We start from the raw sequence: 13,115 nt of genomic DNA, 5'->3' as shown, positions 1-13,115 counted from the left end.
CGCACGCCATCGCCACACGCGCTCACTGGGGCTGTTCGCTGCCTCACATCAAGCAGCGAGGGGAAGCTCCCGTTTCTACCCAGACTTTTCTCAGACGTATAGGGTTATAGCTTTTATATGCCTTTTTCTATTTTGGAATTGTAACGAGATACTTTCTAATAGTAGTATTTTTAGAACGGCAGCTATAAATGTAACTCCTGACACACGTATTTACCGTGCACTGAAAACAAACCATGTAGACACTATGTATGCAGGCGCCGGGGTGGGCGCTCACCGGTGGGGGGTGCGGGGCCCCGCAGGGCGCGCTCCGGGTGCCACTGCTCTGGGGGCGGGGGGGGGCCCTCGTCCCTCCCGGGGCCTCCGAGACTCGGACTGGGCAGCCCCACGGATACTCTATAGGAAGGCCAATCATTGACATTTACCGTCTGGGGTGCCTGTGAGCGCCGCACCCCAGCAGAGACGTGTGGGGGGGAGCCGTGTGAGACCACCGGACGGCCGTCCTGACCCCCACAAGCACATGGTCAGCCCGAGGCCGCCGTCCTCGCTGTTCAGAGCCTTTGGGCACAGCGAAGCTCCGATCCCTGACCTGGTGGCTGACCGCACTCCTTAGTGTGACGAGCGGGCATGGAGCAGGCGTCATCGCACCCCATTCTTCCGGAGACCCCGCCCCCGCTGCGTGCAGGGAGAGCCGTGCTGGGGGTGATGCTCGGCCCCCGGGGTCTTCTGCAACTACTAGTGGGAGCCCCCAGCTCGCGCCGGCTGGTGCGGGCCCGGGGCCAGGGGCTCAGGCTGCCGCCAGCGTCAGCAGGACGTCTGCAGGGGCCCCGCCCGCCCCCGGCCGGACTGAGACACGCAGGTGGACGGGGCCGGAGGCCTCTGGTCCTTCGGGACAGGCTCGCGACACACGCCTTCTCCGTTGGGGGCTGTGTTCCCACTGCCAGGACCGCCTGCCCGCCCCCCCCCCCCCCCCCCCCGGGGCTGTCCCGGTGGCGGGCCCCTCACCGCGAAGAAGCGCCTCCCGCTGCCCCGTCGGCGCAGGCGCGCCCCGAACTCACACCCCCGTGTCGAGTGCAAGTCCAAGGAGGATCGCCCCACACCGACTCGGCACTTGGGCGGAGGCGCCAGCGGCAGGAGTCGAGGCCCGTGGGCGGCCTGGCCGAGACGGAGGCCGCGGGCCCTGGGCCTCAGTGCAGCCGGCCTGGGCGTGGCTTTAAGTCACGCTCGTCTGCAGAGGGTCCGAGCCCTGGACTGTCCAGTGTCGTCAGACTGGCTTTGACAGCTTGCTCCCAGGCTCCCGGGCCCCGTTCTCGTACCGATACCTCAGATTCGCAAGTTTGGTTTGGGAGAAGACAAGGCATCCCTGAAATGCCCGAGACGCACACGCACGGCTCTGGGGGGCCGCCTGGACCACCCACCGCACGCTGTCTGGCAGCGCGGCCCCCAGGCTGGCCCTCGAGCGGAAAGATCGCTCTCTCACCAGGATGTTCTGTCCTTTGCCGGACCCAGGGAGGCCCCTGGGGCTACAGGGGGTTTCTGTCCCCTGGGTGTGGCCTCAGAGTGGGGCCGGGAGGAGCGGACCTCAGGAAGCACTCCACGCGAGGGTTTCCCTGGCCGCCTGCAAGGGAGACTCGCTGGAGGGAGACTCGCCCGAGGGCCCTTCCCAGGAGTGACGCGGGAAGCCGTGGTGCCCTGAATCGACACACCTTGCCGTCCGGGTGTCACGGGAAACCACCGAGCCCCAGGCCTCACTGTGACAGTATTAACCTCGTGGTGCCACCGTGTGCACCCTCTCTCCTCCCCCGTGTCCGCGCACAGTGCCGAGTCACCGTCCCGCTGCCAGCCAAAGACGTGCTGTCACCCAAGGGGCGCTGGGTGGACGCAGCAGCTCCCACAGCCCCGCGGGCCTTGGTCAGCAGGTGAGGCTCAGCTGGATGACCCTGGACCCAGACAAGCGAGCGTCTTCAAGACCACAGGACGTTTTTGAGCAGTTTAACGTGGTACCAAGCTATTTATAGACGCAGCAGCATTGAGTGCTTCCCGTGAAGCAATGCGTATATACCTACTAGACGTGCTTTGCTGAAAAGTTAGGTCTGTTGTAGACCAGAAGCCACAAGTGATCTCTTGTTTTCTTATTTTTTCTTAGAAGACATTTCTATTACAGTAAATAGTTAATGTGTAAATAATGTACATATATATTGATTTCTGGAGTGTTTATTCAGTGTATATACTTCCACAACTTGCATGAAAAAATACCCTATATCGATATTTTGTTGTAAACAGTAAAACTGGAGGGTGTGTGGCTGTCCGACTGCAAACTCTGTGCTCACTAAATAAAACCAGACGCACTGCTCACACAAGGCCGTCTGCAGACCTGCTTCTGTGCGCCGCCGCCGGGCCCAGCGACCGCTCGCCGTCCCGGTCTGCGCCTCCGGGCGGGGCCAGAGTCCGCCGCGCGCTGGGGCGGCGCTAACAGAGTGGAGGCGGCAGGAGGAAGCCGTGAGGTGTGTCTGTAAGCAGATGGGGCGGACAGCAGTGAAAAATAAGACACAGGTGTTTAGTTTGCTGCCATTTATATACTCTATAAATTTTACATGCTGTATATTTACAGTGGGGCAAGTGCTTTTTTAATCTTTAAAAAAACAAAGATCAAACTTTAGACATCTCTGAACAACACAAACTGTATAAACCATACAGATTATTCAGATACAAACTGTATCAAATACAGTTTTCCCCACCCCATCTCCTGATGCAGGACCAGTGAGTTATAAGTGTATCACAGTTTGATAGCATATCCATATTAAAAATAAAATCACAGTATGATTGTGTCTGTAACTAGAAACTTTTAAGGGACCAAGCTGACAACTCAGACTCCGGTATCATAGTCAAGACGAGAGACACTGTATAAAAAAGTGTTATGTAGTAAAAAACGCACTGTAGGCTTTACAAATAATGTCTGGGTTATACATTCATAATGTAAATACTCATCATAACTGGTAAATTGATCGGAATAGTTCCACAAAGTTCAAAAACAGAACTTGTCTATAAAATACACCTTCAAATCTTGAATACAACTAAAATATGAAGCAAATTAGTTTCTAGTATCAGACGGTACAGAAAACAGACTGCTCTCGGAAGCCTGGCTGAGAGCTGGTGGAGCTTTAAATACGTCTTTAAATTAGATATACATACTGTCGGCTGCACGTGGGACAGCTCTGGCTTCCCGGCGGGCCTCGCGCCGGCTGTCGGACTTGGAGGAGCATCGCGTGGGATGCAGTGATCGACCTGAGTCTGGGAGTAAGCAGCATTTGAGATGTTCTAGTCCAGGGCGTTATTTCAGTGTGACTTATATACACGGTATTTCACAACGCTCAGCAGTTGTAGAAAGTGTTCGTCCATTTGGAATAAGGGTAATTAAGAAAAGGTAAAAACTAAAAAAAAAGTTGTCCATGGTAAAATCTGTACAGTATTTACTAAAGAAGCACCACGCAGATTTGAACAAGGTTATTTTCTATATTTATAATTTAAGCTGGGTTGGGGATGGCTTCTGTTGAACATGTCGAATCTGAAAAACAAGACGCAGGAAGTTGGAACGAGGGCCTGCTGAGTCCCCCACACCGACTCCTTGCCGGCGGCCCCCCCAGGCCTTGGGAGCAGCGCTGCTGGACCCCCAGCTCCGTCTGCCTGTCTGATTGGCCACAGGGAACGGGGGTTTCAGGCGGTTCCAGGCAGCAGCCCGAGGCCCGCTCAGCCCAGAGGTGGAGGCGCCCTCTGCTGGGCACAGTGTGCCCTCCAAACCCCGACTGGCTAATCCCTCCCAATCCTTACATTCCCTCTAAAGGGAAGAATTTAATTCCTTAATTAGGCTTAGGTCTTTCCCTTGAAGACACATTGATAAAGCATGTTAATTAACTGAAAATTAATCTTCTGAAGATATTCTACTTTGAAATTCGTTGTTTAATCCCTCTTGCTGCCCAGGAGTTTCACATCTGGGCCAACGGCTCCCTGTCCACGCCCCCTCAGCCAGAGGGCAGGGCACAAACGGGACCTCTGCCTCCGGGGGCCACGGAAGAGAGTGGGCAAAGGCCTCTCTGGGCGGGGGTGGGGCCGGACGCCTCTGGCCTGCGGGTGCACTGGCCCGGCGCCCCAGGGTGCCGGGACGGGTGGGCGTGTGGAGGGAGGAAGGGAGGCCCGGGGGCTCCTCTCTCAGGCCGTGGGCAGGTCTGGGCTGAGAGGCCGGACTCCACCTCGTCCAGCGGCTCCAAGGGATGGATGGACTCCGATGCACTGCCCGCGCTCGTCCGCTCGCAGTGAGCAGGGGACACCAGGGACCGAGGGACGGCCTCAGTTCAGGGACGCAGGCGTCCCCCGGGCAGCGTGCTGACGAGGGGGTGTACTCGCAGCGCCAGCCTGGGGGACAGAGGGGCCGGCCGCCCGGGCCGGGGGCTCCCGCACCCGTGCCCCACAGCCCGCACCCCAGGCCCGCTCCGTCCCCGCAGCACAGCGCCCGCACAGCTGCACGGGGACAGACGTGCACACAGCTCACCGTGACTAGCGGCGTCCTGGTTTTGAGGCCGAGTCTTCAGTCACCTAGGGTGCAAGCAAAGTCAGGGAACAAGTCAGTGGGCGCTCGCCCGCGAGGGGCCTGTGCTGTGCGCGCAGTGTGTGCTGTGCGTGCAGTGAGTGTGAGCAGTGAGTGTGTGCGTGAGCAGTGAGTGTGAGCAGTGAGTGTGTGCGAGAGCAGTGAGTGTGAGCAGTGAGTGTGTGCAAGAGCAGTGAGTGTGAGCAGTGTGTGCGAGAGCAGTGAGTGTGAGCAGTGAGTGTGTGCGAGAGCAGTGAGTGTGAGCAGTGTGTGTGCGTGAGCAGTGAGTGTGAGCAGTGAGTGTGTGCGAGAGCAGTGAGTGTGAGCAGTGAGTGTGTGTGTGAGCAGTGTGTGCGTGAGCAGTGAGTGTGAGCAGTGAGTGTGTGCGTGAGCAGTGTGTGCGTGAGCAGTGAGTGTGAGCAGTGAGTGTGTGCGTGAGCAGTGAGTGGTGCCCCGCACAGCCAGCTCTGGGCAGCCTGGCGTTTAAGCCCCACACAGGGACCAGGAAGCTGCTGCCGGGACCCGGGCTGCTGAGTCACTGAACGAGAACGAGAACGAGAGGCCGGAGCGCGGCGGCGAGGGCCACGCCCCTGGGGAGACCGCTGGGCCCAGCGAGCTGAGCGTCCCGCTGGCCTGTGGACCAAAGCAAGTGCGCTTCAGTGCAGCCCGAGAGCGGGAGTGTGGGAGGCAGGTAAGTGGCCACGGCACCAGGACAGAGGGCACACGTCAGACAACGGGGTCTGTCCTCAGCCAGGTGGAAGGTTGCGTGATTGGCCCTTCTTGGGGGACGCAGGACCCCTGGGCCGCCATGCGGCAAAGCCTGGCTGCAGCCCCTGGGGACACAGCAGAGCTGCCGAGTGCCGGCCGGCGCGGTCTGCGCTCCACGTGCCTCGCCCCCCCCCAGAGCCAGCCGAGGGCAGCCCCCCCGCCCCAGAGGGACCCGGGCCGTGGGGGGGGGGGGGCGCTGGCAACCACGGAGAACGCTCCCGGGCGCCTGCACAGCGGCCCCTCACTGCCGCAGGCCAGCACGAGGCAGAGGGGACGAGGGGCTCAGTCCTCACCGAGCCCCTTCCCCAGTCGCTGTCGTGTTCAAAGAAAACCAGTCTGAAAATACACATTAATTTCTTAAAAACAGAGCAAACACACACTTGAGCTCCACTTGTTTGCTGCCACGTGCCTCTGGAGCTCCCACCACACTTCACCCTCGAGTGGGACCGCCCGTGCCTCAGTGTCAGCCGCCACAGGCTGGCCACCCCAACACGCGACAGCTCAGCGGAGGCCAGGGCGGTCGGGAGCCAGGAGGCCTCTGGGCAGCCACGGTGACAGTCACAGTGACCGAAGGGCACCTCGGCGTCCAGGCTGGGTGGGCAGCTTCTTCCACCCAAGACCGCAGGAGCCGGGCTGCACTGCGCTGCAGCTCTGGACGGGAACCTCACCCTGGCACACCGTCACGGGAACCCAATCTTTGGACTCTTCCAGACACTTCAAATGTCTAAACCAGTCGTGCCTGGCAGGCCCGCGGCTGCACTGGGCCCTGGGGCCGCGATTCTCACCCCCTGCTCCGGTCCACTGCCCCTACACCCTACCTTCTCCCAATTCAGTGCTGCTCCCCGGGGTCAAAGATTAGGGCGGGGAGGGGCAGCGTTCAGGGCCATGAGAGTGGAAAGGACCACACAGTGAATGACAAGGGACAGAGCCCTGGGAGACGTGCACCCCAGATGCCCCGCTCTGCCCAGGCCGGCAGCCGCCGTCCCCGAGGGCCCGAGCTGGCGACAGTGACCTCCAGAGGATGCTCAGGATGCTGCAGGTTTAAGGATTCAGGAGAGAAAGAGTATGTTTTTAAAATGGTTGAAGATATTTTAAAGACGGTGTAAAAACTGGTCCTTCACAAAGCAAGTGCTCAAGACACCTGGACCCAGAGGCCCGGCCGGGCACGGGCAGCCCGGCTCCTGCGCTCGCCGAGGGCTCGGGGCTGGGCCCTGCACGGGCCCCGGGGCGCACAGTCAGGGGCAGGTTTTCTTCCCATGTGTTAACCACCTGCTCCCACGATCCCGTCTCTGTGCTTCAGTTCCCAGCGTCTCCCCTTACCCTGGCCACACTCCGACACATGGCACCGGTCGCCCCTGCCGGCCATGCGGAAGTGTCTCGTCTTCTCACGCAGAGGCCCGGCCCCTTCCAGGGGCAGGCTGTCGGTGAGCGGGGGGCCCTCCGTCCTCCGGAAGCGGTCAGCAGTCTCCGAGCTGGTGGCCTTAGCTAAGTGCGGTCCCGCGTCTTTACCCAAGTCCTCGGATTTCCTCGAGTGTCTCTTCTTTTTCTTCTTCTTCTTCCTGTGCCTGTGGAGGTCCGCGTCGGAGTGTGCTCCCGAGAGGTCTGAGTCCTGCGGGTGCCTGCGGGGGAAGCAGCCAGAGCTCCAGCCACCGAAAATGCAACACCGCGAAGACGACCCGCTCCTCGGCCTGTACGCCGCCCCGGGCACACGCCTCCGCACTGCACACGCAGGTAAGGCTCTCGTCTAACTGAAAACACACCACACTAATGTCCTGAAGTCCAGGGTCATGAGTTCACCCGTGTCCACCCCATCCCGCCCAGCCTGCGGCTCTGCTGGGGAGCCGGGGAGCGGGGCCACGACGCCGGGGGAGGGCTGCGGGGACCAGGCCGGGCAGGCGTCTTGGCCCCAGGGGCGGGGGGGGGGGGGTGTCGGCGGGCTCCGGCCCCTCAGCAGCCACGGCCTCGTGGGGCGCTCTCCGGGCTTCAGGGTTGAGAGATGCCAAATGTATGAAACGTGTAAGTAATTCCGTCTGTGCTCATCCATCTCGTCATGAGTAAGTCATTTCCAAGATAATCACTGACCCATTTAGTTTTTTAAAAACACAAAAACATGTCATGGAGAGATTTTTGGTCAAGATGGCAACATAGGTAAACACAGTGCCCGCCTCCTCACACACCCACATCAAAATTACAACCAAACTATAGAACCACCATCATTCAGAGTCATCAGAAATCAAGCTGAACGGAAGTCCTACAACTACGGAATTCAAAAAGAAACCGCCTCGAGACTGGAAGGAAGGGCAGAACTTTGGGAAGTGCTGGCCCCACACCTATGGGTGGTGGGTAAGGATCGGGAGGCAAAGGCCCCCAGCCCAGGGCTGCAGGGCACGGAAGAGACATCCCCACGATGTCTGGCTGTACAAAGGAGTAGGGACTGAGGCTGTGGGAGACAGACCTCTGGGGTCCCAGGCAGCTCCTCTTAAAGGACCTACGCACAGCCTTATTGACTCATATTCACTCCCTCTGAGCTCCAGCGCTGGGGCAGCAGCTTGAAAGGAACCAGAGGCAACGGGGGGGAACTGACGTGTCCAGCCTCGGGGAGAGAGCATGGGGACAGCCTTCTCCCGAGAGAGGTGCTGGCAGAGGCCACTGTTCCCTTTCTGAGCCCTCCCCCCACCCAGCTGGCAGGTGGAGGCCATATCCGAGACTCCATCCACCAGGCTCACACTCTTTGCCCCGCCCTGTGATTCCCTGAGGCCCCGCCCACCCAGCTTTCAGGTCCAACCTGACCTGTTTCCAGCGGCTTTTCCATGTGAATGGCTGGTCTTGGCTCATGCTTCACATCTTCCTGAAGCCTCTCAAACAAGCAGCATCTGGCTTCAGCCAGCCCCTTACAGCTCCCTGAGTGGCCTGCAGATCACTTTTTAGCTTATGCTGTGTGACCCCAGACAAGACACAGGCTGTGGCTGACCTTGGACATGCCAACAGCAATCAAGGCTCAACTACAACAGCAAGGCGTACACAGCCCACCCGGGGGGCACACCTTGAGGACCCAGCTTGGGAGGTAGGGGCGGCAGTGCCATTGGGCCCTACAGGACACCTACAACCTTAGGCCATGCTACCAAGCCCAGCCCAAATGAAAAGACAGAACAAAAGCCTGGAAAAAGAATTAAGCAAAATGGAAACAAAACATCTGCCAGATGCAGAGTTCAAACCACTGGCTGTAAGGATGCCCAGTGAACTCAGTAAGAAGCTCAACTACATAAAAAAGACCCGGGCAGAAATGAAGGATACGCTAATTGAAATAAAGAACAGTTTACAGGAAAACAACAATGGCGTGGATGAAGCCAAGAACCAAATCAATGATTTGGAACATAAGGAAGCAAAAACCAACCAATCAGAACAATGAGCAGAAGGAAGAATCCAGAAATACGAAGGCAGTAGAAGGAGCCTCTGGAACGACCCCAGGAGGACCAATGTTCACACCTTGGGGGTGCAAGAAGTGAGAGACCAAGACATTGTAAACTTATTTGAAAAAATGACAGAAGACTTCCCTAACCTGGTGAAGGAAATAGACATACAAGTCCAGGAAGCACAGAAAATCCCAAACAGGATGAACCCGAAGAGGCCCACTCCAAGACACATCACAGTTAACATGCCAAAGATCAAAGGCAAAGAGAGAATCTTAAGAGCAGGAAGAGAAAAGCAGAGAGTTGCCTACGAAGGCCGTTCCCACAGACGACAGCTGACTGCTCAAAGGAAGCTGCAGGCCAGAAGGGCCTGCCAGGAAGTGCCCAGGGTGACGAGAAGCGGAGACTTACGGCAAAGGCCCCTCTGCCAGCAGAGCTACCGTGCGGAAGGGCAGGGAGAGTGCTTCCGAGACAAGGAAGAGCTGAAGGGAGTTCGTCACCACCCAACCAGTAGTGGGTGGTGGGGTATGGAGTGTTAAAGGGTCTTTTTTAAGAAAAAATTACAAAACATGAACATTAAAATGGTAATAAATACTATCTATTAACAACCGAATCTGAAAAACAAATGAACGAGCAGAACAGAAACAGATTCACAGACGCAGAGAACGTTCTGACGGGTGCCGACGGGGGCGGCTGCGGGGGGGGGGGGGGGGGGGGGGCGGGGCGGGTGAGGGGACGAGGCAGCGCGACGCGGCAGGTGCAGCGCAGCCCCGGGGATGCCGGCGCGGCGCAGCGCGGCGGGGAGAGCAGCCAGAGGGACGCGTGCACGGCACTCAGACCTGATGACAGTGTAGCGACTGCCAGGGGGTGGGGTGGGGGGACAACTGTGACAGAATAAACAATAAAATTAAAAAGTAAGATTAATAAAAATACAAAAACACACGTCCCAGCGAGATTCTAAAACAAGACTTGGGGACAGAAAAACAGACAAAGGTGGAGGCAGCAAAGGGTGCACCTGAGCCCCCGCCCGGGGACGGCCCCCGCCGCGCCGCCTGGCAGTGGCTGGGTCTGAAGAGCACCCTCGCACGTGACCACTGGGCACCTGTGACCACAACGAACGTCAGCATCGGTCGTGAGGTCGATGACCCCAAGGGTTCATGTACACGGTATCGCACTTCTAGAGGTATAAACCATTAAAATGGCAATTTTTGAAAAATGAGATTTTTAGGCATTTTATGATACTGTTGAAATACAGCTTAAAAGCCGAGCCAAATTTTAGCAACCCATAAAAACTCTGGAACCCACACAGAGGAGAAATATACGAGCAAAACGTGAACAGGACACAGCCCCCACCGGGTCCGGGTGGGGTCAGGTGCAGACGGGAAGCTGCGTGACCGGCGGCCGCCCCCGCCCCAGCCCCCGCGCGGCCCACTCCTCACCTGGAATCGCGCTCTCGGTGCTTGTCTTTGGATTTCTTTTTCTTCTTTGACTTTTTGTGCTTCTTCACTTTAGGTTCTTCTAAGGGGCCCCTTGGTGAGCTTCTCCAGGCTTTCTTTTCTGCGTAGGTGTCACTCCGTTCCACACTGTCGTACCGCCGTTTCCGTGGCTTCGCATCCTTGTGTTCATGCAAGTGATCGGCGAGGTGACAGCTGCTGCCTTCGGGTCCCAGTGCGGTCTTCTCGTGGGGGTACTTCTCGTGGGGGGTCTTCTCGTGGGGGTAGTTCTCGTGGGGGGTCTTCTCGCGGGGGTACTTCTCTCGGGGGTACTTCTCTCGGGGGTACTTCTCGGGGCAGGGAGGCAGGGCGTGGGGCGGGCCCGCGCGGGGGCTGCTGAAGCGGCGCTGCTCCCGCTCCCCGGCGGCCAGCGCGCAGCCCCTCCTGCCCCGGTGGGAGTCCTTGCACGGCGGGCCGCCGTGCTGGCCCACGCGGTCGTAGTCCCGGTCGCCGTGCAGAGGCCTCCACTCCCACGCCTCCCGAGCCGTGTACGGGGCGTACCTGTCGTGGTAATAGCGGCACTTGTCCCACCTCCTCTTGTCTGGGTAGCACTTCTCCCGGCCCCAGGAGTGCTCCTCCGAGTGGCGGTAGGTGCCCCAGCCCTGGTCGGACCGGCCCCTGCTCCGGGAGCGGTGGTGGCGGTGCCGGGCCAGGCCGTGGTGCTGGCAGGGGTGGTGCGGGCCCCCGCCGCCGTGCTCCGGCCTGAAGCGGCCCTGCGGCGCCCGCTCCCGCACGTAGGGGTGCCGCCTCTGGTGGTAATGGTCCTCGGTCTTGCTCCTGCTGTCCCGCGGGCGCTCCCCACTGGAGGAGCGGTCTCTCCGGTTGCGGTAATGTCCTCGGTCCACTTTTCGGAGGTTGCTGATCTTTTCCTTAACTGGGGAACGATCTTGGACTCTCTGCCCAGCCCCATTCTCTTCACACTGGTCCCCGGAACTCTGCTGAGGAGCCCCACCCGCTTCTGAATGGCCTTCTGTGACCTTGTCCAGCGGAGGACAGGGCAGCTCGTTGGCAGGTGCCCCCATGCCCTCGGGCGCCTCTTCCGCTCCTGCCTCCCCGCCCTGGTCTCGGCCACTGTGCACCGAGGGTCCCTGCGCACCGTCGCCCCCGGCCCCTGCCGAGGGACGCGGGCTCAGCCTCCCCGTGGCTTCCACTGCCGCCACGTCCTGGGGACTCTCTGATGATGTCCCTGTCACGTCCTGGGCTGCTTTGCTCTGCTCGCCTGTTAAATTCCCGGGCTCACACAGTTTAGAGAGGCGGTCGTCCCCGGCGGTGGTCTTGGCGGCGTTACAAAGGTGGCCGGGGCCGGGCGAGGACTCCTGCGGTTCTGCTGAGGCGTTCTCAGAGGCCTCTTCTTTGGTAGATTTGGTGCTGGGGTCCGAGAGCGGCAGAGCCTTCTTGAACTTGCTGCTGGGGCTGGGGACTGCCCCCAGTTTCTCCCGGCCGTCAGGGGCGGGGCTGCCAGGCTCCAGGCCAGCCTCAGGACGGGGATGCACGGTCGGGCTTCCCTCGGTTCCGGCTCCGGCTCCGGCGGCACTGCAGCCCGACCAAAACAAAGACACACATTAATCACTCACCAGATTGCTTTACGGGCTTCTGTCATTGACTCACGCTTCAAAACATTCATCTATTGGCAACACTACCTATTTTATGCCTTTAATATCTGGTTAAAACCCAGTAGTGAGCTTACCATTTTTGGAAACTTGGAATTTTTTCTTTCCTTCATTAAATAAAAATACAAAATTATATACCAAGCCTGTCTCCGATGCCATTTTTTCACAACAATTCTGTGGCTCTGGGCTGTCTCTGCTCTCAGGCAGGCTTCCAGTTCTTCCTGGAAACTGAGCCTGAGCAGGTCAGAGGACAAGCAGAGGCCCGACCCTTCCTCCGGATCCCCTTCTCCCCACACACTGCACGGGCGGCTCCGGGGAGCACTTGCAATCTGCGAGAGCCCCGAACTCTGCCCTCCACTGCTGGGGGGCTAGTGACGTATTCGGGGTCAATGACAGCTGCCAGGAGACAGTGGAACCCTACGGCGGCCCCCACGTCTCAGCAGGACACTGTCCGGGAGCGAGCGTCCCCGTGAAGCCAACCCGCACACGCCCTCTCGAGCGCAGCAGGGAGGCTCTCCGGTTGGCACGTGACGCCAGGCCCCTTCCCTCCATGCCCTGTGGGGACCCGCTGAGCCCGACGAGGGGGGTAGCACGCAGGTCAGAGGGGAGCTGGGAGCGGGTGTGCTCGGCCCATGGCGAGGCTCGGCCCACCCGAGCGAGCGAGCCCCCTGGCAGCAGTCCGGGCAGGGCCGTTCTGAAGCGTGGGGAGCCCTCCTGGGCTGTCACGATGATGGGGCCCCGCGGGCACTGGTGGGTGGGGACAGGCAGGCCCCACGTGAGTGTCCTTTCCCCCATGTCCCAGTGTCTGCGGGACTGGGGACCCGGTGACGATGCTAGCGGCAGCTTCCACGGAGACGGGACTCTCCAGGGGCCACCTACTGTGTCAATCTAGAGATGGCCAGACGTCACTCAAGGCTGCCCACCGCGGGAGCCGACGTCCCGATGGCGCCATGTGCGCTGCGGCCTAGCCGCACCCGTGCACCCATGCAGGGGCCTCTGGCCCCGCGCTCTCGCCCGGCCTGGTCGTTCACGTGTGGGAGTGCGTGTGGGATAGATTCCTTCCCTTCCCTTCCCGTCACAGTTAGGTCACCGTGCTGATTTTGTCTTTAAAAGCGAAGTGGAAGCAGACCGCCTCATCGGCCAGTTTAACTGCCGCGTTCCGGAGGGGGCGACACGAAGCGCGCTGTTTCACAGCTGGGGGCAGTGCCCCGTCGCTGAGCGCGTGCCCACACACTGGTCACCTCCGGGAGCCAGT

At 59.6% G+C, this 13,115-nt stretch overlaps 1 protein-coding gene across 1 annotated transcript in view; it reads right to left on the bottom strand.

Moving 5' to 3' along the window:
• Positions 1–2,147: 2,147 nt before the first annotated feature.
• USP42 (ubiquitin specific peptidase 42) overlaps positions 2,148–13,115 on the bottom strand; it is a 35,240-nt gene continuing 24,272 nt past the window's right edge. Inside the window, exons 15-19 of the mRNA XM_036014285.1 lie at positions 10,539–11,783; positions 10,197–10,448; positions 6,668–6,966; positions 4,544–4,587; positions 2,148–3,562 (exon numbers count right to left, since the gene is read on the bottom strand). Of these exons, the coding sequence (XP_035870178.1) occupies positions 4,580–4,587; positions 6,668–6,966; positions 10,197–10,448; positions 10,539–11,783 (1,804 nt within the window). The 3' untranslated portion in view covers positions 2,148–3,562; positions 4,544–4,579. The remainder of the gene's footprint in view (positions 3,563–4,543; positions 4,588–6,667; positions 6,967–10,196; positions 10,449–10,538; positions 11,784–13,115) is intronic.

Source organism: Phyllostomus discolor, chromosome 13, assembly GCF_004126475.2.
Source record: "Phyllostomus discolor isolate MPI-MPIP mPhyDis1 chromosome 13, mPhyDis1.pri.v3, whole genome shotgun sequence".
NCBI lineage: Eukaryota > Metazoa > Chordata > Mammalia > Chiroptera > Phyllostomidae > Phyllostomus > Phyllostomus discolor.
The sequence above is the reverse complement of the archived record's forward strand: the minus strand, read 5'-3'. Positions and strand labels throughout refer to the sequence as shown.